The 22216-nt window shown below is 41.2% G+C and overlaps 2 protein-coding genes across 3 annotated transcripts in view; one reads left to right on the top strand and one right to left on the bottom strand.

Annotated features, from left to right (window-relative positions):
- Positions 1–21834, bottom strand: part of EIF5B (eukaryotic translation initiation factor 5B) — a 63453-nt gene extending 41619 nt beyond the window's left edge. For both annotated transcript variants that reach the window (XM_050755039.1, XM_050755041.1), the window contains exon 1: positions 21556–21834. In XM_050755039.1, the coding sequence (XP_050610996.1) occupies positions 21556–21590 (35 nt within the window). In that variant the 5' untranslated portion in view covers positions 21591–21834. The remainder of the gene's footprint in view (positions 1–21555) is intronic.
- Positions 1–22216, top strand: part of MITD1 (microtubule interacting and trafficking domain containing 1) — a 977552-nt gene that overhangs the window by 761724 nt on the left and 193612 nt on the right. The window lies entirely within an intron of this gene.

Below are 22216 nucleotides of genomic sequence, written 5' to 3'. Positions count from 1 at the left end.
CCTGCCTCAGCCTCCTGAGTAGCTGGGATTACAGAAGCCCGCCGCCATGCCCGGTTTTTTTTTTTTTTTTTTTTTTTTTGTGTATTTTAAGTAAAGACGGGGTTTCACAATATTGGCCAGGCTGGTCTCAAACTCCTGACCTTGTGATCTGCCACCCTCAGCCTCCCGAAGTGCTGCATCCAGGGTGAGCCACTGCACCCAGCCTCAGTAAAGAAAATTTATAAAGAGAAGTAACTTCCAACTATATTATAAATATAATTAAAAGATTATATGACAAGACATTGAGGATATAGAATTTAGCCTTAAGGAGCTTAATAGGGAAGACAGACAGCAAACCAGTAAAGCACAAATTGCAAAATGTTAAATGCCTTGAAGTAAAAGAACGTAATGCTTTTATAAATAGTTGGCCAGAACTGAAATGTGCTCCTTGTCTTCCTATATTTTAGATAATTTGACACTGATCTGCTGCCGTGGTAGGGACTTCCTACAGCACCAAATCTGGAATGGGAAAGTCAGAGGCATCTTCTTCTTAGCTAAAGGGGTACACATACCAGACACAGTAAGTCCAAAAGCTAAAGGCAACAAGGTGTGTTATGCCTCAAGAGGGCTCACAAAAGACATCTGAACCACCTAAGAAAGGTTTGAGCATTATGTATTTCTTGATCCCACCAAAGATACAGGGAAACAGAAACTGAGGGGGAAGCCAGGCAGTATATTTTGAGCAACATTATTTTCAGGTGATTGTGCACCAGATCTGAACACTGTCACTCTTCTTCCTTTATAAATGAAGTAACTAGTAACTGAGGCACAAAGAATCTGCCCAGGATCACACGAGTCAGAGATGTGGGATTTAAACCCAGGAAGTCTGATTCCATAGCCAGATGTCTTACTTCTGCTGACATAATCCAATTTGCATTTTAGGGCTGGACGCAGTGTCTCACACCTGTAATCCCAGCACTGTGGGAGGCCGAGGCAGGCAGATCACTTCAGCCCAGGAGTTCGAGACCAGCCTGGCCCACACTGTGAAACCCCGTCTCTAAAAAAATATAAAACTTAGCCAGGCATGGTGGCACATGCCTCTTGTCCCAGCTACTTGGGAGGCTGAGGTGGGAAGATCACCTGAGCCCAGGAGGTTGAGGCTACAGTAAGCTAGAATTGTGCCACTGAGTTAAAACCCTGTTTAAAAAAAAAAAAAAAAAAAAAAAAAGCATTTTAGAATGCTACCTCTGGTATGAATGGCAGAGCTGAATCCTGACTAGTCAGGAAGCAAGGAGACCAGTTAGGAAGCTTTTGTAGTAAGTGTAAGGAGAAACAATGAGCACCTAGACTTGCCCAGTGGCAGGCAAGATGTAAATCAGTTAGATAAATATTAAGGGAATCAAATCAACAACACTTAAGTGATCAACAGGATGTATATAGAAAGGAGTCCTAAGGAAGAATCAAGGACAATTCTCAGGTCCCATCAGGTAACAAGAACCTAAATCTGCCCTAGCATCTCCCAGGAGTATCCCCCAAGGCATCTCTGGCAACATTTCACACTACAGCAGCTTCTGACAATTGTGTGAGAAGAGAAGGTTGAAGTTTGGCATCTCATTTCCAAAACTTTATCTGCCCTCACCCAAACTGTATTCATCTCATCAAAATAGCTTCAAGAATCTTCTTGTGATTAGCTATATTTCTGGAGAATTCATCAATAAACATCTCTAGCATAACAGTGTATAGGACTACATTTGTACATTATTAAGTCTGAAAGGCTTCTTGTAGCTAACAATATAAGATAAACAGTTTTGTAATATGCTTATATTCAGGCATTGTGCTGACTAATGCCTAGACATAATATATATACTGACACTTAATATTCATAACAATTCCATAAAACTATTCTTAAAGATGGTAATTTTTCAAAGACCACCCAGCTACAAAGTAGCATACCAAGAATTCAAGCCCAAATTTTAACAGCAGATTCTACTGCCTTCCTAGAAAATGGGAAATAATCTAGTGTATTACCTGCTTGAAAACTTCAAACATAGCTATGAAATTCCTACACTTTACATACAAAGGCAAAAGACTTAGCATAAGTCAGCATAATACTGAAGAACAAAGCTGCAAGACTCATTACTCAGTTTTAAGATTTATTACAAAGCTACTATCAAGACAGTGTAGTACTGGTGAAAGAAGAGACACATAGATCAAGGCAACAGACCAGGTAGCCCAGACATAGAGCTCTGAGAAGGATACTAGTATTACAATAAAAACACTAACCACAGACTGAAAGAAACATTTGCAAAGCACTACTAGCTGAAAGATCTGTATCCAAAATACACAGAGAACTCTTAAAACTCAACAATAACAACCCAATTAAAATATGGGCAGTCACCTTGTCAAATTAGGGGCAGGGGGAGTAGATTAAAAATATTCGTCATCATTTGTCACTGGGGAAATGCAAATTAAAACAAAGAGATAGTAGTATTTACCTATCAGAGTTGCTAAAATCCAAGAAACTGACAATACCAATTCCTGGTAAGAAAGCAAAATGGCTGATTCTAGGGCAGGGGCTAGACATAGACAAAATAAGCCTAGAGCACTGTGTAATGGTAGGAAGCAAGGAAATGATTTTAAAACAAAAAACAAACACACAAATAAGAAAATGCTAAAACACACAAAAACACACACAATGTTGAGTCTATGACAAAAGGACACATGAGCCAACTGAAAGAGCTCCCAATGGGCAATGGGAGCAACAAATTAATATGTTAATTAATTAGAAGAACAAATTAAATAACAATATTAAATTATAACCTAAATACGAAATAATTCCACTAGTCATACTATTAGAGAGAAATGATTAAGTAAATAAATGGGGAAGAGACAAACGTGTACAGAAAAAAACTAAATAAATTATGCAGAATTCCATCCTCAAGGAAGTGGAACATAATTTTCCACTCCTAAACAATGAGCTGTGTACAGTGATTTCATTCCAAAGAATACAATATAGAAAGAGAAAAAAAAAGTAACATTATAATGCAGAAATCTGACAAACACAGCCAAGTGATCAACATCGACATCAGTGATATAATGAAATCTGAGAAACTATCACAGATAAGACAAATCTAAGGATAAACGACTACTAAATGTAATGTGGTATCCCGTATAGGATCCTGGAACAGATACAGGACAGTAGAGAAAAACTAAAGAAATCTACACAAAGTATGCACTTCACTTAATAATATTGGCTCTTTGATTGAAACAAGTGTACCATGCTAATATAGCAATAACAGAGGAAACTAGGTGTGGGGCATATGGAGACTCTGTATTGTCTTCACAATCTAAAACTTCTACAAATTAAAGTTTATTTTTAAAAAACTGAGCAAAGGGCCGGGCGCGGTGGCTCAAGCCTGTAATCCCAGCACTGTGGGAGGCCGAGACGGGCGGATCACGAGGTCAGGAGATCGAGACCATCCTGGCTAACACGGTGAAACCCCGTCTCTACTAAAAAATACAAAAAACTAGCCAGGCGAGGTGGCGGGCGCCTGTAGTCCCAGCTACTCGGGAGGCTGAGGCAGGAGAATGGCGTAAACCCGGGAGGCAGAGCTTGCAGTGAGCTGAGATCCGGCCACTGCACTCCAGCCTGGGCGACAGAGCGAGACTCCGTCTCAAAAAAAAAAAAAAAAAAAAACTGAGCAGGGAGGCTGGGCGCGGTGGCTCATGCCTATAATCCCAGCACTTTGGAAGGCCAAGGCAGGTAGATCATCTGAGGTCAGAAGTTCAAGACCAGCTTGGCCAACATGAGGAAACCCCATCTCTACTAAAAATACAAAAATTAGCTGGACGTGGTGGCGCATCCTGTAATCCCAGCTACTCCGGAGGCTGAGGCAGGAGAATCGCTTGAACCTGGGAGATGGAGGTTGTGGTGAGCTGAGATCACACCACTGCACTCCAGCCTGGGCAACAGAGCGAGACTCTGTCTCAAAAAAAAAAACCCCAAAAAACAAAAAACAAACAAACAAAAAAAACTGAGGGGGGAAAAACCATCATATTACTTACAGTTATTCCAAAGAAAGTAACATACTTAAATCTAACAAGTGAAGTACTTATATGTGGAAAATTACAAAATGCTTATGAAAGAAATCCAAGACTTGAATAAGTGAAGAGACATGCCATGTTCATGGACTACAAGACTCAACACAGTAAAGATGACAATCAGCCCTAAAATGACACATAGGTTTAATGCAATTCCAATAAAAATCTCAGCAAGATTTTTAGGACATAACCAATATAGACAAGGTTACCCTAACATTTATATGAAAAGGCAAGAAACTAGAATAGCTAAACCAATTTTGAAAAAAGACTAAAATGTGAGAAACCACTCTACCAGATTTCAAGACTTAACCAAAGCTCTTGGTACTGGCAAAGGAATAGACATAGATCAAGACAAGAGAAGAGAGAGAACCGGAAAACAGTCCCAAAGAAGTATAACCAATCAGGCCAGGCACAGTGACTCATGCCTGTAATCCCAACACTTTGGGAGGCCAAGGCGGGTGGATCACTTGAGGTCAGGAGTTCGAGACTGGCCTGGCCAACATGGTAAAACCCCGTCTCTACTAAAAAATACAAAAAGTAGCTAGGTGTGGCGGTGGGCGCCTGTAATCCCAGCTACTCAGGAGGCTGAGGCAGGAGAATCTCTTGAACCTGGGAGGCAGAAGTTGCAGTGAGCTGAGATAGCACCACTGCACTCCGGCCTGGGTGACAGAGGGAGACACTGTCTCGAGAAAAAAAAAGTACAACCAATTAATTTTTGACAAAGGTGCAAAAGCAGAAGACAGCCTCTTTACCAGTGCTAGAGCAAACGGACACCTATCTGTCACAAAACAACGAACCCCACTCTCAGTCCTTACCCAAGAGTGAACCCAAGATATATGATACACTTAAAAAAAATAAATAAGAGCATAAACTTTCAGGAAAAGAGTAAAATATCTTTCAGATCTAGCACTAAGCAAAGAGTTAAGAGTTACGGCCTGAAACTAAAAGCACAATCCAAAAGAAGTGGAACTCATCAAAATTAAAAACTTTTGCTGTGAAAGACTATGTGAAGGGAATGAAAAACAAGATACAAAATGAGAGAAAATATTTCCAAACCACAAAGATTAACAACTAGAATATACCCAAAACTCTCAAAACTCAACAGTAAAATAAATCCAAACAATCCAATCAAAAAATGGGCAAAAGGCATGAAAAGACATTCCACTAAAGATATACAGATGGCAAATAAATGTTCACATCATTAGCTATTTGGGAAATGCAAGTTAAAACCACAATGGGGTATCACTACATACGAATCACTACATACCAATGAGAATGCCCTCCTCCCCCACAATAGGGATAATAACCAATACTGGTAAGGACAGAAAGGAACTGGAAAATTCACGCACTGCTGGTAGAAATATAAAATGGCAATGCCACTCTGGAAAACAGTCTATTAGTTTCTTGCAAAACTAAAAATGTACTTACCACATAAACCAGCAACTGCATTCTTGCACATTTATACCTAAATAACAAAAATTTATGTTCATGGAGAAACTTGCAGACAGAAGTTCATAGCAGTTTTATTTTCAATAGCCAAACACTGGAAACAACCCACATTTCCTTTAATAGGTGAATGGTTGAATGGACCGTGGTTCATTTCCATTCCACGAAATATTATTCATCAATAAAAAGGAATGAACCATTAATACATGCAACAACTTTGATAGATCTCAAGAGAATTAGGCTGAGTAGAAAGAAGCCAACCTCAAAAGGTCACATACATACTAAATTCCATTGATACAACATTTTTGAAAGGACAAAACTTTAGAAATGTATAAGACACTTGAGGTTAGAGACAGGTGAAGTGTGTGTGGTGGGGTGGGGAGTACAGGAAGGAGGTGGTTACAAACATACAACATGAGGGATTCTTGCACTGATATTCTGCATCTTGACTGCGTAATGGATATACAAACCTACACATGTAACAATATTGTATAGAACTAAATATAGAAACACACACACACTAAGAGTATAAATGAAACTGGGCAAACCTGAATATAATAAGTGGATTGTATCAGTGTCATTATCTGGGTAATGGCTGGGCACAGGGGCTCATGCCTGTAATCCCGGCACTTTGGGAAGCCGAGGTAGGTGGCTTGCTTAAGCCCAGGAGTTCTAGATCAGACTGGGCAACATGGCGAAACCCTGACTCTACAAAAACTACAAAGAAATTAGCCAGGCAGGCCAGGCGTGGTGGCTCATGCCTGTAATCCCAGCACTTTGGGCGCCCAAGGCTGGTGGATCACGAGGTCAGGAGTTCAAGACCAGCCTGGTCAATATGGTGAAACTCCATCTTTACTAAAAATACAAAAATTAGACGGGTGTGGCGGTGCACGCCTGTAGTCTCAGCTATTCAGGAGGCTGAGGCAGAAGAATCATTTGAACCCAGGAGGTGGAGGTTGCAGTGAGCAGAGATCATGCCATTGCACTCCAGCCTAGGCAACAGAGCGAGACTCTGTCTCAAAAAAAAAAAAAAAAAAAAAAAGAAGAAGAAGAAGAAGAAAAGAAAAAATTAGCCAGGCATGGTGGCATGTGTCTGTACTTTCAGCTACTCTAATGGCTGGGGTGGGAGGATTGACAGCCCAGGAGAGGGAGGCTATGGTGAGCCATGATTGTGCCACTGCATTCCAACCTGAACGAGAGTGAGACCCTGTCTCAACTGCATATGAATCTATAATAATCTTGAAATAAAAGTTTAACTTTACAAAAGACACTATTAACAAAATAGGTCAGGCACAGTAGCTCATGCCTGTAATCCTAGCACTTTGGCAGGTGGGTGGATCACTTGAGGCCAGGAGTTTGAGACCACCCTGGCCAATATAGTGAAATCCTGTTTCTACTAAAAATAGAAAAACAAATTAGCCAGGCATAGTGGCACATGCCCGTAATCACAGCTACTCAGGAAGCTAAGGCACGACGGTCACTGTGCTCCAGCCTGAGCAACAGAGCAAAACTCTGTCTCAAAAAAAAGAAAAGACAATTAGCAAAATGAAAAAGCAGGGCCGGGCGCGGTGGCTCAAGCCTGTAATCCCAGCACTTTGGGAGGCCGAGACGGGCGGATCACGAGGTCAGGAGATCGAGACCATCCTGGCTGACACGGTGAAACCCCGTCTCTACTAAAAAATACAAAAAACTAGCCGGGCGAGGTGGCGGGCGCCTGTAATCCCAGCTACTCGGGAGACTGAGGCAGGAGAATGGCGTGAACCCGGGAGGCGGAGCTTGCAGTGAGCTGAGATCCGGCCACTGCACTCCAGCCTGGGCGGCAGAGCGAGACTCCGTCTCAAAAAAAAAAAAAAAGAAAAAGCAAGACAGGCCGGGCGCAGTGGCTCACGCCTGTAATCCCAGCACTTTGGGAGGCCAAAGTGGGCGGATCACCTAAGGTTGGGAGTTGGAGACCAGCCTGACCAACATGGAGAAACTCCATCTCTACTAAAAATACAAAATTAGCCAGGTGTGGTGGCGCATGCCTGTAATCCCAGCTACTCAGGAGGCTGAGGCAGGAGAATCGCTTGAACCCAGGAGGCAGAGGGTGCAGTGAGCCAAGATCACACCATTGCACCCCAGCCTGGGCAACAAGAGTGAAACCGTCTCAAAAAAAAAGAACAAAAAAAAAGGCAGGACAAAGAGCGAGAGAAAATATCTGCAATACATATATCTCACAAAGGATTTGCCTACAAAGAAACAACACAATTTTTTAAATGGGAAAATGATTTGAACAGACACATAACCAACGAGATGAAAGAATGACAAACACATGACAAGATGTTATCACTAATAAGGAAAAGTAAATTAAAACCACAATAAAGGCAGGGCACGGTGGCTCAGGTAATTCCAGCACTTTGGGAGGCTGGGGTGGGCAGATCACATGAGGTCAGGAGTTCAAGACCAGCCTGGCTAATAAGGTGAAACTCCGTCTCTACTAAAAATACAAAAAAGTAGCTGGGCATGGTAGCTCGTGCCTGTAATCCCAGGTACTCAGGAGGCTGAGGCAGGAGAATCGCTTGAACCTGGGAAACAAAGGTGGCAGTGAGCCAAGATCACGCCACCACACTCCAGCCTGGGCAACAGAGTGAGACTTCATCTCAAAAACAAACAAACAAACAACCACACACACAAAAAACCCACAATATGTCACTACACAGCCACTAGAAATACTAAAATTAAAGATTGGTAATAATACCAAGTGCTGAAACAGGATATGGAGTAATTGGAACACATACATCCCTAGAGGGAATGCAAAAACGGCACAGTCACTTTGGAAGACAGTTTGACAGCTTCTTGTTAAATATACATTTACCATATGACCCAGCAATCCCACTCCTAATCCCACTCCTAGGTATTTATTTACCTAAGAGAAATGAAAACACATGTCCACACAAAGACTTAAATGTTCATTGCAGCTTTACCCAAAATCAGGAAAAGCTGGAAACAACCCAAATATCCATCTACCAGATAATATATAAATAAACTGTCATATATCCAGGCAATGGAATAATAATACCAGGTAACAAAGGGAAGAACTAATGCTACAAGCGCTAACATAGATGAATCTCAAAAGTACACTGTACTAAGTGAAACCCAGTCAGCCAACAAAGACTACGTACTATATCATTCTAGTTATATGAATTTCTAGAAAAGGCAAAACTACAGTGACCAAAAATAAAACATGAAAACTACAGTCACTACTGGGCTCAAGCGATCCACCTGCCTTGGCCTCCCAAAGTGCTGGGATTACGGTGTGAGTCACCATGCCTGGCCCTTTTATCCATTTTTATAAGTTACAAAACCAAGAACAAATCTATAATCTTTTTCTAGTATCTTAATTTCTATTAAACACAGTAATGTGGAGTTAAAATGATGTTTAATGAAGGAGTCTTTTAAAAACATTTTATTCTTTATTTCTTCATTCTTCTCTCTCACCACTTAACAAAAATCAACTCTAAATGAATTAAAGACTTAAATGTAAAATCCAAAACTATGAAACCATTAGAAGAAAACAGGAAAAAAGCTTCATGACATTGTTTGAATAAGACCTCAAAAGCTCAGGCAACAAAAGCAAAAACTGACAAATACAACAAAGGAAACAACCAACAGAGTGAAGAGACTGCCTATAGAACGGGAGAAAATATTCACAAACTATGCATCTAACAAGGGATTAATATCCAGAATACATATGGAACTCAAAACAACAATAGCAAAAAAGCAAATAATCCAACTAAACGATGGGCAAAAGATCAGAATAGACATTTCTCAAAGGAAGACATAAAAATGGGCACCAGGTATATGGAAAAAAAACACTCAACGTTTATTAAACATCAGGGAAATGCAAATCAAAACCACATTGAGATATCACCACGCCTTAGACTAGCTTTTACAAAAAGACAAAAAATAATATGGCGAGAATATGGAGAAAGGAGAACTATTATACACTGTTGGTGGAAACGTAAATTAGTACAGCCATTAGAGACAACAGTACAGAAATTCCTCAAAAAAAAACCAGAACTATCATATAATCTAACAATTCCACTACTGGGTCTATATAGCCAAAGGAAATGAAATTGCTATGTTGAAGAATATTTACACTCCCACATTTACTGCAGCACTGTTCACAATAGCCAAGATATGGAATCAACCTAAATGTCCATCAACAGATGAATGGATAAAGAAAATGTACATCTACACAAGGCAAATACTATTCATCCATAAAAAAGAATGAAATCCTGTCATTCTGTGACAACACATACAAACTCAAATGTAATTATGTTAAGTGAAATATGCCATATACGGAAAAACAAATACTGCATGATCCCATTCATATGTGGAATCAGAAAAAGCTGATATCATAAAAGTAGAGAGTAGAATAGTGGTTACCAGAGGTTGGGAAGAGTAGGGAGGAGAGGGAATGAGGAAAGGTAGGTCAACAGGTACAAAGTTACAGTTAGGAGAGTAAGTTCTGGTGTTCTACTTCACAGTAGGATAACTATAGTTAACAATAATGTATTATACTTCAAAACAGCTAGAAAAGAGAATTTGGAATGTTCTTACCACAAAGAAATGACAAGTGTTTGACGTGATACGCTAATTATCCTGATTTGATCATTACACAGTGTAGAGATATCAAAATATCACATTGTACCCTATAAATATGTACAATTATTATGTATCAAGAACAAAATACAACCTGTATTTTTTCAACTGTATAAAAACAGTATTTTATTGTGTGTGCAGGCATGTACTCAACTTTAGAGTTTGGCTTTTGGAATTAAATAAAAACCGTACATAAAAATAAAAAGACATGTACTTCATCTTGTGACCAATATAGCACAAAGTCTTTTAAAGACACATATTACAAAAAAATTGTTCACTGCAAAGAAGTAAAAGGAAAATTAACCTCATTTACAAATCTCCTCTCAATTCCAAACTTAGCAAATTTCACTTGATAATGATAGGTATTTTCCACTGAAAAACTGTGTAATGATTGTAAAGTTTGACAAGAAATACAGGAAATCCAACTCCTTTCCAAATTATTCCACACTTGAAAATCTCCAAGATGTCTAAAGAGTCCTTTTTAGCAGCCTCTCTTCTCCAATGCCTCTTTATCCACTGCAGAGGTTTTAAAACCTGGCCCAAAATATCTCTGATACTCTTTGAGAGGTGGAGGTCTATCTCCTTTAATGAGGGAGTTGTAGGACTGCTTGCTAAATAGAAGGATGCGGCTTTTGTTATAGTTTCTAGGCCCAGGCCTTAACCTGGCAGCTGCCAAGCTACTGGGGATGTCCAGGTCAGGAGAGATCAAATAGAGATGCTCCAGCTGACAACTCCAGCTGATTAAGCCCAGTCAACCTCCAGAACCATGGAAGATAATCACAAGTTTTCTTGTTTTAAGCCACTGTTTGGGATGACTTGTTATGATACAATAATAACCGAAGCATCCCCATATTTCTTCCTATTCCTAATCAATAGCAGGGCCTAAAGTAATGGAAAGCACATTGGTAGAAGTGTAAAATCCAAACTACACCACTCCTTCCTCCATCCCCACCTCCAAGTTGATGGACAAATTGTCCAAAACCTCAAAGTACTAAAGGAAGGGTAAGTCACTTATAACATCGTTGCTGCCCTTTTTCACTTAATTTGGCTTCTGTCCCTCCCCACCAAAACTCTTAATAACCGCTAACGAGACTGAGAGCATAAGAGGGAATCCTTCTCTTTATTCTCAACTCTATCTCAGCAATAACAGCTGCAATAAGAGAAATTGGACATTCAGTCCCACCTTCTCTACAGGTTGCCTTCTGACATCTCATTTCCCCGGTCTTCATCTTCTTACCCAGAACATTGTTGATCATCAACAGTTACATATAAAAAGAGGAAAAACAAGACAAAAGAAGGGAAAGCCCAGCAGTCATTGCTCCTCAGTGGCCCCCACCACTTATAACCACAAATCTCAACAGTTCTCACTCTCGACTCCCTTAATGAAGTTATGGCTCAAGTACTACAATCAATATGCTGAGAACTAGTTATGTCTCAAAAGAAACCCCTCCCAGCTTATGATGTCCTTATGAAGACTGGACTCCTTTAAAAGGGATATGAAACCATACTGCTACTATATTATACAATGCAATGCAAAGGATATGTGTATCTTATCACCTTCTACAAAATTCAACCTAATCCTTTATTTTCTAAATATGATAGGTTAATTTGAAAAGAACACAAATCTTGTAGACCCCCCGATACACATATCCTAAGTTCTTATGTATTATAGATTCCAGTATGTCTAACTATCAGATCAGCACAGCTTTTACAAACTGGATTGAGTGGGGAGGAACAGAGTTGCAGGGATTTCAGAAGCTTCAAATTTCTCTCTAGTAACTTCTGTTTTATCTGTTTTAAATTTTAATTTGATAATAAAGATTTAAGATGAATATGGATAGCCACCTTATCACAGTATACTGTCACAGAACGGCAACCCAAGCTTTTGTTTACAACCCCCTTCCCCCAAAATTGTTTCTGGTTGATGAAAAGATCAGATGCACACTTAATAGGTAAATTAAACCTTCTTGTCAAGAGAAGATACTGTCATATAAAGCTCAAAATCACTAGTTCAAATTAAAAAAAAGTATCAGAAGAATTGAGCTCTTGCTAGTTCAGGCATGCTGAACTGAACTCAAAAGAAATCCATTATAAGAGGCAATACATTCACAATGGAAATGGTCATTTAGATCCTGCTACTCAAAGTATAGTTATAGGACAAGCAGCATCAGCATCAGTATCATCATCTTGTTGAAAATGCAAAATCTCAGCACTTTGGGAGGCTGAGGCGGGTGGATCACGAGGTCAGGTGACTGAGACCATCCTGGCTAACACCATGAAACCCTGTCTCTACTAAAGATACAAAAAATTATTTGGGCGTGGTGGTGGGCAACTGTAGTCGCAGCTACTCGAGAGGCTGAGGCAGGAGAATGGTGTGAACCTGGGAGGCGGAGCTTGCAGTGAGCTGAGATTGCTTGAGACACCTTCTCAAAAAAAAAAAAAACAAAAAAAACATATAACTTATGTTCTAAAATAACTGACCACATGGTAAGTGCTCAAGGCAAACTCAGTCTCTGTACTCCATAGAAGTTGACTCTGATCCTTAATCACTGTTAGAGGCCTTTTCCCACCTAACTTGTATAGTGCCTGGCACTGTAATATTAATAAATCATTAATATTAACAATCTAATAATTACTAATAAATTTTAACAAAAATTTTTATGTAGACAACCACTCTCAAGACTGGATTTCTGAATAACCAATTTGGTGAACACCATCATTAGAATGGTCTGGCTGCACCCGTGTACAAAATTATTGGCAAAACAGGAGCAGCCGAAGATCTCAAATATTCCTCATGGTCACCCCCTTGGTACTCTAGAGACAAAGAAACACACAGCATACTCCCATTCCTTCCAATCTGCATGCTCTCTTGATGGCAAACTTAATTAGAAAAGGATTTTTAAGAGGCAAATGTGAAATCTCATTTCACATATGGTGGTACTCCCATACTCCATTTTCTCCCTTCAGCTTTTCACTCTGTATTATCTGTGCATATCCCTATTTGCTACATTAAAATGTAATGCCCTCTGAGAACAGAAAACTCCGTTTTGTATTCCCAATTCACCGCCCTTTTTTTTTTTGGAGACAGGGTCTAGCTCTGTCACCCAGGCTGAAGTGCAGTGGCACAAACATGGCTCACTGCAGCCTTGACCTCCTAAGGCTCCAGCAATCCTCCCACCTCAGCCTCCTGAGTAGCTGAGACCACAGGCACACACCACCACACTCAGCTATTTTTTTTTTAGGGGGTAGAGATGGGGTCTCCCCATGTTGCACGGGCTGGTCTCAAAGTCCTGGCCTCAAGCAATTCTCCTGCTTCAGCCTCCCAAAGTGCTGGGATTACAGACATGAGCCACTGCACACCGCCCACCTACCTACCTTCTACAAGTGGCAACCAGAAAGGCATGTTAGACATTCCTTTTTTTTTTTTTTTTTTTTTTTTTTTTTTTTTTTGAGACAGTCTCACTCCATTGCCCAGGCTGGAGTGCAGTGGTGTAATCTTGGCTCACTGCAACCTCCACCTCCCAGGTTCAAGCAATTCTTGTGCCTCAGCCTCCCAAGTAGCTGGTATTACAGGCATGCACCACCACACCTGGCTAATTTTTTGTATTTTTAGTAGAGACAGGGTTTCGCTATGTTGGCCAGGCTGGTCTCCAACTCCTACGCTCAACTGATCCACCCGCCACGGCCTCCCAAAATTCTGTGATTACAGGCATGAGCCACCACCATGCCCGGTCGCATGTTAGATGTTTCAAATAGGCACTAATAAATAAGGAAAAAGTCCTATTCTGGAATGGCAATCACAACTCTCATACAACAGGCAAAGCTAATCAGTTTCAACACAGCAGTTTAATAAAAAACATGTCTAACACTATAATAATTACTATACTTTTGATCACAAAACTTCCAAATGGAATTTTCTGAAGCAATAAATTGAAACGCTAGTTTAAATGCCTCTGAAAAAGTACAATGACATTTCATTTATCCGACAACAGACAAGGATTCCATTGTATGTGAATTTTCCAAATGAATGAAAGGTACCACTTTTACAAATTTATATTTGAAATATAAATGTTTCTTATAATGGATATATAATTTCTTGAACTATTTACAAATGTCTGAGGTTGTATCAAGATAATGGAGAAAAGAAAGGAGGGGACAGAATACATATGAAATGAGATCTATGAATGAATTTGAACCTGGGTGATGGACATGTTTATTCATTAGACTCTTCTACTTTTGTATGTGTTTGAAATTTTTCATTTAAGGAAATTCACACCACAGTAATCAAAACTGTGGTACCGGCTGGACGCGGTGGCTCACACCTGTAATCCTAGTACTTTGGGAAGCTGAAGCAGGTAGATCATTTGAGGTCAAGAGTTTGAGACCAGCCTGGCCAACATAGTGAGACCCTGTCTCTACTAAAAACACAAATATTAGCCAGGCCTGGTGGTGCACACCTAAAATCCCAGCTACTCGGGAGGCTAAGGCAGGAGAATCGCTTGAACCCAGGAGATGGAGGTTGCAGTGAGCCAAGATCACACCACTGTACTCCAGCCTGGGTGACAAAAAAAAAAAAAAAACCCAGAAACAGAAACGACAACAACAAACTGTGGTGACAACATTGACACAGACATACATACAGACCAAATAAATAAAATTTAAAGTCCAGAAATAAATCCATATATCTAGCATCTAATGATCTGACAAGGGTACCAAAACCTTTCAACAGGGAAAGAAACCTCTTCAACAAATGGTACCAGGACAACTAGATATCCGTACATAAAAGAATGCAGATGAACCCCTACCTCATACCATACACAGCAATTAATTCAAACTGGAACAAAGACCAAAATGCAAGAGGTAAGGCAATAGAAGTTTTTTTTTTTTATTATTATTTTTTGAGATGGAGTCGACTCTGTCACCCAGGCTGGAGTGCAGGGGCGCAATCTTGGCTCACTGCAACCTCCACCTTCCAGGTTCAAGCAATTCTCCTGCCTTAGCCTCCCGAGTAGCTGGGACTACAGGCACCCGCCACCACGCCCGGCTAATTTTTGTATTTTTAGTGGAGACGCGGTTTCACCATGTTGGTCAGGCTGGTCTCAAACTCCTGACCTCAGGTGATCCACCTGCCTCAGCCTCCCAAAGTGCTGGGATTACAGGCATGAGCCACCATGCCCGGCCAGCAATAAAACTCTTAAGAAAACATACAGGTAAATCTTTATGACCATGGATTTGGCAACAGTTTCTCTTAGATACAACACCAAAATACAAGCAACAACAACAAAAAATAAACTGGACTTCAACAAAATTTACAACTTCTGTGAAAAAGAAACTTTAAAAGATAGTGGAAAAACAACCTACAGAAATGAGAGAAAGTATCTGCAAATCACACATCTGATAAGGATCTAGTATCCAGACTACATATCAAGACCTCTTACAACCCAACAACAAAAATACAACCCGGGCTGGGCACGGTGGCTCACGCCCATAATCCCAGCACTTTGGGAGGTGGATCACCTGAGGTCAGGATTTCAAGACCAGCCTGGCCAACATGGTGCCACATCTCTACTAAAAACACAAAAATTAGCCAGGCGTGGTGGCATGCGCCTGTAGTCCCAGCTACTTGGGAAGCTGAGGCGTGAGAATCGCTTGAACCCGGGAGGCGGAGGTTGCAGTGAGCCGGTATCACGCCACTGCACTCCAGCCTGGCCAACAGAGTGAAACTCAGTCTCAAAAAAAAAAAAGAAAAAAGGAAGAAAAGAAATTAAAAAAGACAACTCAGGCCAGGCACAGTGGCTCACACCTGTAATACCAACACTTTGGGAGGCTGACATGGGAGGATCGCTTGAGGCCAGGAGCTGAAGACCAGCCAAGGCAACAAAGTGACACCCCATCTCTACAAAAAATTTTTCAAAATAAGCTAAGTACAGTGGTGCATACCTGCAGTCCTAGCTACTGGGGAGACTGAGGAGGGAGGACTGCTTGAGTCCATGAGTTCAAGGCTACAGTGAGCAATGATCACACCATTGCACTCTAGCCTGGGTGACAGAGTGAGATTCCATCTCTAAACAGAAAGGAAGGAGAAAAGGAGATAAAAAGCTTACTATTTAGCAAATTAAAAAAAAAAAAAAAAAAGGAGGGGATGAATGATTACACTAACAGCAAGAAAAATTCTGAGATACCTGGGAAAAAATCAAATAAAGTGAATAATAACATTTTACTGTTATACAATTAAATTAACCAACTAAATGGAGAGGCAAAGTATATTACTTATTTGTTCACAAATATATTTCTAGCATCCAGAAAAATAACTGGCACTCAAGCACTTAAACCTCAATGAATGGAATGATTCAATACCATAAAGACGTCAAGTGTCACAAATAATCTAAAAACTTAATGGACTCCCAACTAAAATCAATCTCAACTGATATTTACCTTTGCAAGTATTACATTAAAAAAATAAGGAAAAATCTCAAATTGTTAAAATATCAAGAACATGAACATGCCCACAGATGTCTTAAGTTGTCTTTAAGTGATTCTCAAGCATTCTCAGCACCTATAAAACATACACAAATGATGGTCAAACAGCTTGAGAAATCTCACAAATGCCTAAATCTAGTTCAGAAATCCCTAGACCAACAGTCCTCAAATTCGTTCCCAAGATCTCTTTAGGGAGTCTAAACTACTCTAGGGGGTCAAAACTATTTTCAAAATAATACTAAGAGGCTACTAGCCTTTTCATTCTCATTTTCTCACAACTGTACAGAGAAGTTTTTCAGAAGCTAAATGATGTGTGATGATGCTGCAGATCAAACGCATAAGCAGATATGAGGATCTATCTTTTAAGTCATAATAGTAAAGATGTTTGCAAAAATGTTTAGCTCTTCTCACTATTTTTGAAAACATGGTTATTTAATAATGTTATGTATAACAATGTAAGTTTATTTTTATTTTTAAATTAAATATTTGAAGAACTTTTCAGTTTTAGTTGTAATACTTGTAACTGGTAGATATAACCCACATACACAAAAGGCTTTTGTGTTCCTTAGGAATTTAAGAGTGTAAAGGAGTCTAGGACCAGAGTTTGAGAATTGCTATTCTAACCTAACCACTGACACTCAGTTCCTCGGGAAAGCAACACTCTGCCCACCTTACAGATCAACTGCAATACTGGAATAAACTTAGAAGCATAAATAAAGCACAACTAATGATCAAATAACATTAAAAGTAGCTGAATGAGCTCCCCACAGGGAATCTCAGCATGGAAGGCTAGAGAGGTTACTACCAACAAAAATCTATAATCTGTTTTCTTATTAATTTACAGCAAACTAGGACTTCTTCCCCTAGCACTTCCTAAAGCGTCAGGATAGGAACAGACTAGACCAAAAAAACTCTATGCATCTTTTTTTGATGTAATTTATGCAGACAAGAGTTTTATTATTCAAATATATGCAAGTAAGAAATTAATTCCTGGCCGGGCGCAGTGGCTCAAGCCTGTAATCCCAGCACTTTGGGAGGCCGAGGCGGGCGGATCACGAGGTCAGGAGATCGAAACCATCCTGGCTGACACGGTGAAACCCCGTCTCTACTAAAAAATACAAAAAACTAGCCGGGCGAGGTGGCGGGCGCCTGTAGTCCCAGCTACTGGGGAGGCTGAGGCAGGAGAATGGCGTGAACCCGGGAGGCGGAGCTTGCAGTGAGCTGAGATCCGGCCACAGCACTCCAGCCTGGGCGGCAGAGCGAGACTCCGTCTCAAAAAAAAAAAAAAAAAAAAAAAAAAAAAAGAAATTAATTCCTTCATTAAACCGAGGCTATCTGTATTATATTTGTTTGGTATGTGGATGCTGAATCCTAGCCTTTGTCTCAACAAGTTTCCCAAGTCAACTGAAAAAGGTCAGGAAAACTTGCTGAACCAACACCGTATCAAAATCTCATTGTTAAGAATTACACAAACTGGGGCTGAGTATGGTGGCTGACACCTGTAATCCCAGCTCTTTGGGAGGCCAAGGTGGGAGGATCACTTGAGATCAGGAGTTTGAAATCAGCCACCCAACATGGTGAAACCCTGTGCCTACTAAAAATACAAAAATTAGCCGGGCATGGTGTTGGGCGCCTGTCATCCCAGCTACTTGGGAGGCTGAGGGAGGAGAATCGCTTGAGCTCAGGAGGCAGAGGTTGCAGTGAGCTGAGATTGTGCCACTGTACTCCACCTAGGGCGACAGAGTGAGACTCCATCTCAAAAAAAAAAAAAAAAAAAGAATTACACAAACTGGAACAGAATACTAGAACTTGGTCTTTAACCAAAATTCTAGAATTCTAAAAATACACAGACAAGAATAAATATCTTGATCATTGACACATGCTATACAAATAAAATTAGATAAGTTAAAATCTAATTTTAAATGAATACTGAGTGGCTAAGAAGTTAAAATAAGGATTAATTAAATACAGGAATTAAGGACCGTGAAGTATTTTATGTTCTTTCCAAGAACTGAAAAGTTGCTCCATGCCTTCTCTTGATAACTAAATAAGCAGCTGTGCATTTCTCACCCAGTTCACACCTTGCCAGAAACATGCCTGACACAGCCAAGGAGGGGAGGTGGGATGACAGTAAAATCTTTAAATTTTACTGTCCTGTGTGGACCTTCACACAGGAGAATAAAACAAGATCTCTATCTCATTTTACACAAACAAGAATACTAATCCTAAAATTGGACTTTCTCCCTCTAGATTTTCTTTCCAGTCTGTGTTCTTGTCCCGTTTACAAATATTCAAAATATCCCTGAAGAAAGGAAAGAAATATTAAAGGGAAAAAGCTGACTCACAAAGGAGTGGAACTTCCCATTCCCCATCTCCCAATATCTCACGTGGAAGACCAAAATAAAAACCCAAGCAGTTCTGGTCAAAGGGGACTCTGCTAAAGCTCAGGATTTCTTAGACACAATCTGAAAGTCATACATATAAAGGAGTCCGTGAGGCATCTATACACACACACTCACAAAATGTATCAACTTCATATATTGGTATATGAGAAAATAAATGTTTTAAAATTATATTGCCACTACTTTCCCTTCATCATGAGCCAAAACAAACCAAACAAACAAAAAAACACAGATTAGGTTGAGAGGGGGAAAAAACCCAGCATTTCTTCTACACTACCAAACCAATCATTTAACAACAGGGTCTGGTGTGCAATTTAAACTTTACACCAACCCTGAAAATCTTTATAAATCAATGAGACACTCACTTTTCCCTAAAAAGAACAGACAAGAATAAACATCTTGTCTCCCAATGGCTTTTTTCCATTGTGAAAGAGCCTGGAAAGTAAAAAGTGTAAGTGGGGTAACATATAAGCCGGTTCACGCTTGTAGTCCTACCTACTAGGAAGGCTGAGGTGGGAGGATCACTGGTCAGGAGTTCAAGACCTGACTGGGCAACATAGTGAGACTGGTCCTCCATCTCCAAAACAAAACAAAACAAAACCACATATATATGTAATTTTAAATCTAAAGAACACATTTGTGTAATCCTAAACCAAACGAACTAATTGAAAAAAACAAATTGTAATAAGACCATCAGGGAAATCAGAAAACTGACTGAATATTTGCTAATGTTTAAGAATCACTGTTAATATTTCTTACAGATATACTTGGTGGACTTACAGATGAAAAGCTACTGAGATTGGCTTTAAAATATCTAGTAGGTGGGGACCGGGAGCGGTGGATCACGCCCGTAATTCCAGCACTTTGGGAGGCTGAGGCGGGCAGATCACCTGAGGTCGGGAGTTCGAGACCAGCCTGACCAACATGGAGTAACCCCATCTTTACTAAAACTACAAAATTAGCCGGATGTGATGGCACATGCCTGTAATCCCAGCTACTCGGAGGCTGAGGCAGGAGAATCGCTTGAATCCAGGAGGCGGAAGTTGCAGTGAGCCGAGATCGCGCCATTGCCCTAAATTTATTGCTGTCTGGGCAACAAGAGCGAAACTCTGTCTCAAAAAAAAAAAAAAAAAACCTATCTATTTAGATAGACATCAATCTATTTATCTATAGATATCTAGTAGGTGAGATGAAACCAAATAGGTCACGTGCTAACAACGGTTGAAGGCAAGTAATTAATATATAAAGGTTTATTATACTCATTTCTCCATTTTCTAGATACAGCTGAACATGTCTCTAGCAAGGAAAAAAGTACCCTATACATCAAAAGCTCCTGTCAAAAGTACAGAAATTTGCGTTCCACTACATCACCCATAATCCTTATTTTTTCTCATTGATCTGGTTTAACAATTATATTCCCCAAACCAATTAACTTCCTCCAATATACCTAAAACTGAAATACAAGACTATCTCTGTTGTCTTTTAATTCTACTCATAAGCTAGTCAAACGCTAGGTGAGAAAACGATCCAGGCTTCCAATTTATAATCAGTAAACTTAACTTCAAGACAACATACCTGTTTTGAGTCAGACTAATGAACTAGCACTAGTTTTGTTTTTTAATTTACCTTACTCTCCGCCTCGTATTTAAGTTTGGTGGGTAGGGTACGAACGTGGAAAGTAACAGATGTTGTTCACTCCCAGAAAGTGAACTCTTTCCATCAGGAGAGTAACAGAACTCAATCGAATGTGACACACAGAAACGTCTCAAAAATCTCTAGGTCAGTAACTCGCATACACCCTTATCCTCCCTCCCCAAATCATTTCAGGTGCTTAGAAAGGAGCGACCCCGGTTGGTAGGTTTCTTCTTCCTTTCCTTTCCTTTCCTAGGGGAGGGCTAGAGAGCAAAGACACGACCAAAAGGCCGGAAGAAGGAAAGCGAAAAGCATGAGGGCTGGACAATCAGCCCTTAAATAAATGAGAACTGTATCCAAATCAGATTAAGTTGAGAGACAGCCAACTGCTAAACACCTCCCCACAACTCTAATGGACCTGAGACCCCGAGTAGAGAAACCCGGCCCGTACATCACACTCAGGCTCCCTTCTCTCCCAACTACTCACAGATACAAGAGGCATAAAAAGAACTTCCCCACCCTCGCCAAGAGTAGCGCGGAAAAAAACTCACACTGGCCTGGGCCACGCTGGCGAAGCCGCCTGACTCCCCCCGCGCGGCCAGGAACCCTGAAATGACTGCCCCGCTCCTCAGGACCGGGAAGGGGTAGCCGGGGGACCCAGACTCGACTGGGAGGACCCGCCGGCCGTCGAGGCCCTACGTGCCCACCCGGCCCGGGGGCTTGGGCCCGCGTCGCCCACTCTGGGCCCAGGCCTGGTACCCCGCGAGGCTCGTCGCGAGCCCAGACCCCGGTCCAACTCCGCGCCCGGCAAGACCCGCACACCCCACTGAGCCACCGCGGCTGCCGCCGTACGGACCCAACCCCTAGCTACCTGTCTTCGTTCTTGTTTTTCTGTTTCTTCCCCATTGCTTGTCAACGGCGCTCGTGGCCCCAGCTCCTCTATCCGTTCTCTCACAGACCCACTGTCTCCCAGCTGACTTTGATCTCCGCTCAGCTCCTCTCCCCCCGGACTGCCGCCGCTCGCACCCGGCTCTCCACAGACCCGCGCACTGGAACAGGGCACATATGGTGTGAGTTCTCAGTGCGCAAGCGCATCGCCCCGCCGCCTCGGCGTGAGGACGCAGGGCGCGGCTCATCGAGAGCTGCGCTTCGGGTAGAGCGTCTCCGGTTGACCCGCCGGCCAGGCAGGAGCCCGAGCGCCCCCTGCCCGCAAGCGTCCGCCGCGAGCCGACGCCCGCGCGGTTTCCAGGTTCTAGAACCCGGAGGTGGACAATGCAGCTGTCAATTCCCCACCTCAGCCCTCTCCCAACGGGGAACGCACGCTTCGGTTCAGGAGTAGGCTTTGGGCTTCCCTTTATATCTTTGTATTCTCAGCCGCACGAAGTTCAGTAAAGAACCACAACTAACTAATAATGAGTCCTCTGGGGTTTGCGAGAGAGGTAAATCCAGGACAAAATAGGGACCTCTCAGTAACATCCGTGCGTTATGCATTATGTACAGTCACTGAATAAAACATAGAACAGGACACACCC

This window comes from Macaca thibetana, chromosome 13 (genome assembly GCF_024542745.1).
Source record: "Macaca thibetana thibetana isolate TM-01 chromosome 13, ASM2454274v1, whole genome shotgun sequence".
NCBI classification, from domain to species: domain Eukaryota; kingdom Metazoa; phylum Chordata; class Mammalia; order Primates; family Cercopithecidae; genus Macaca; species Macaca thibetana.
The sequence above is the reverse complement of the archived record's forward strand: the minus strand, read 5'-3'. Positions and strand labels throughout refer to the sequence as shown.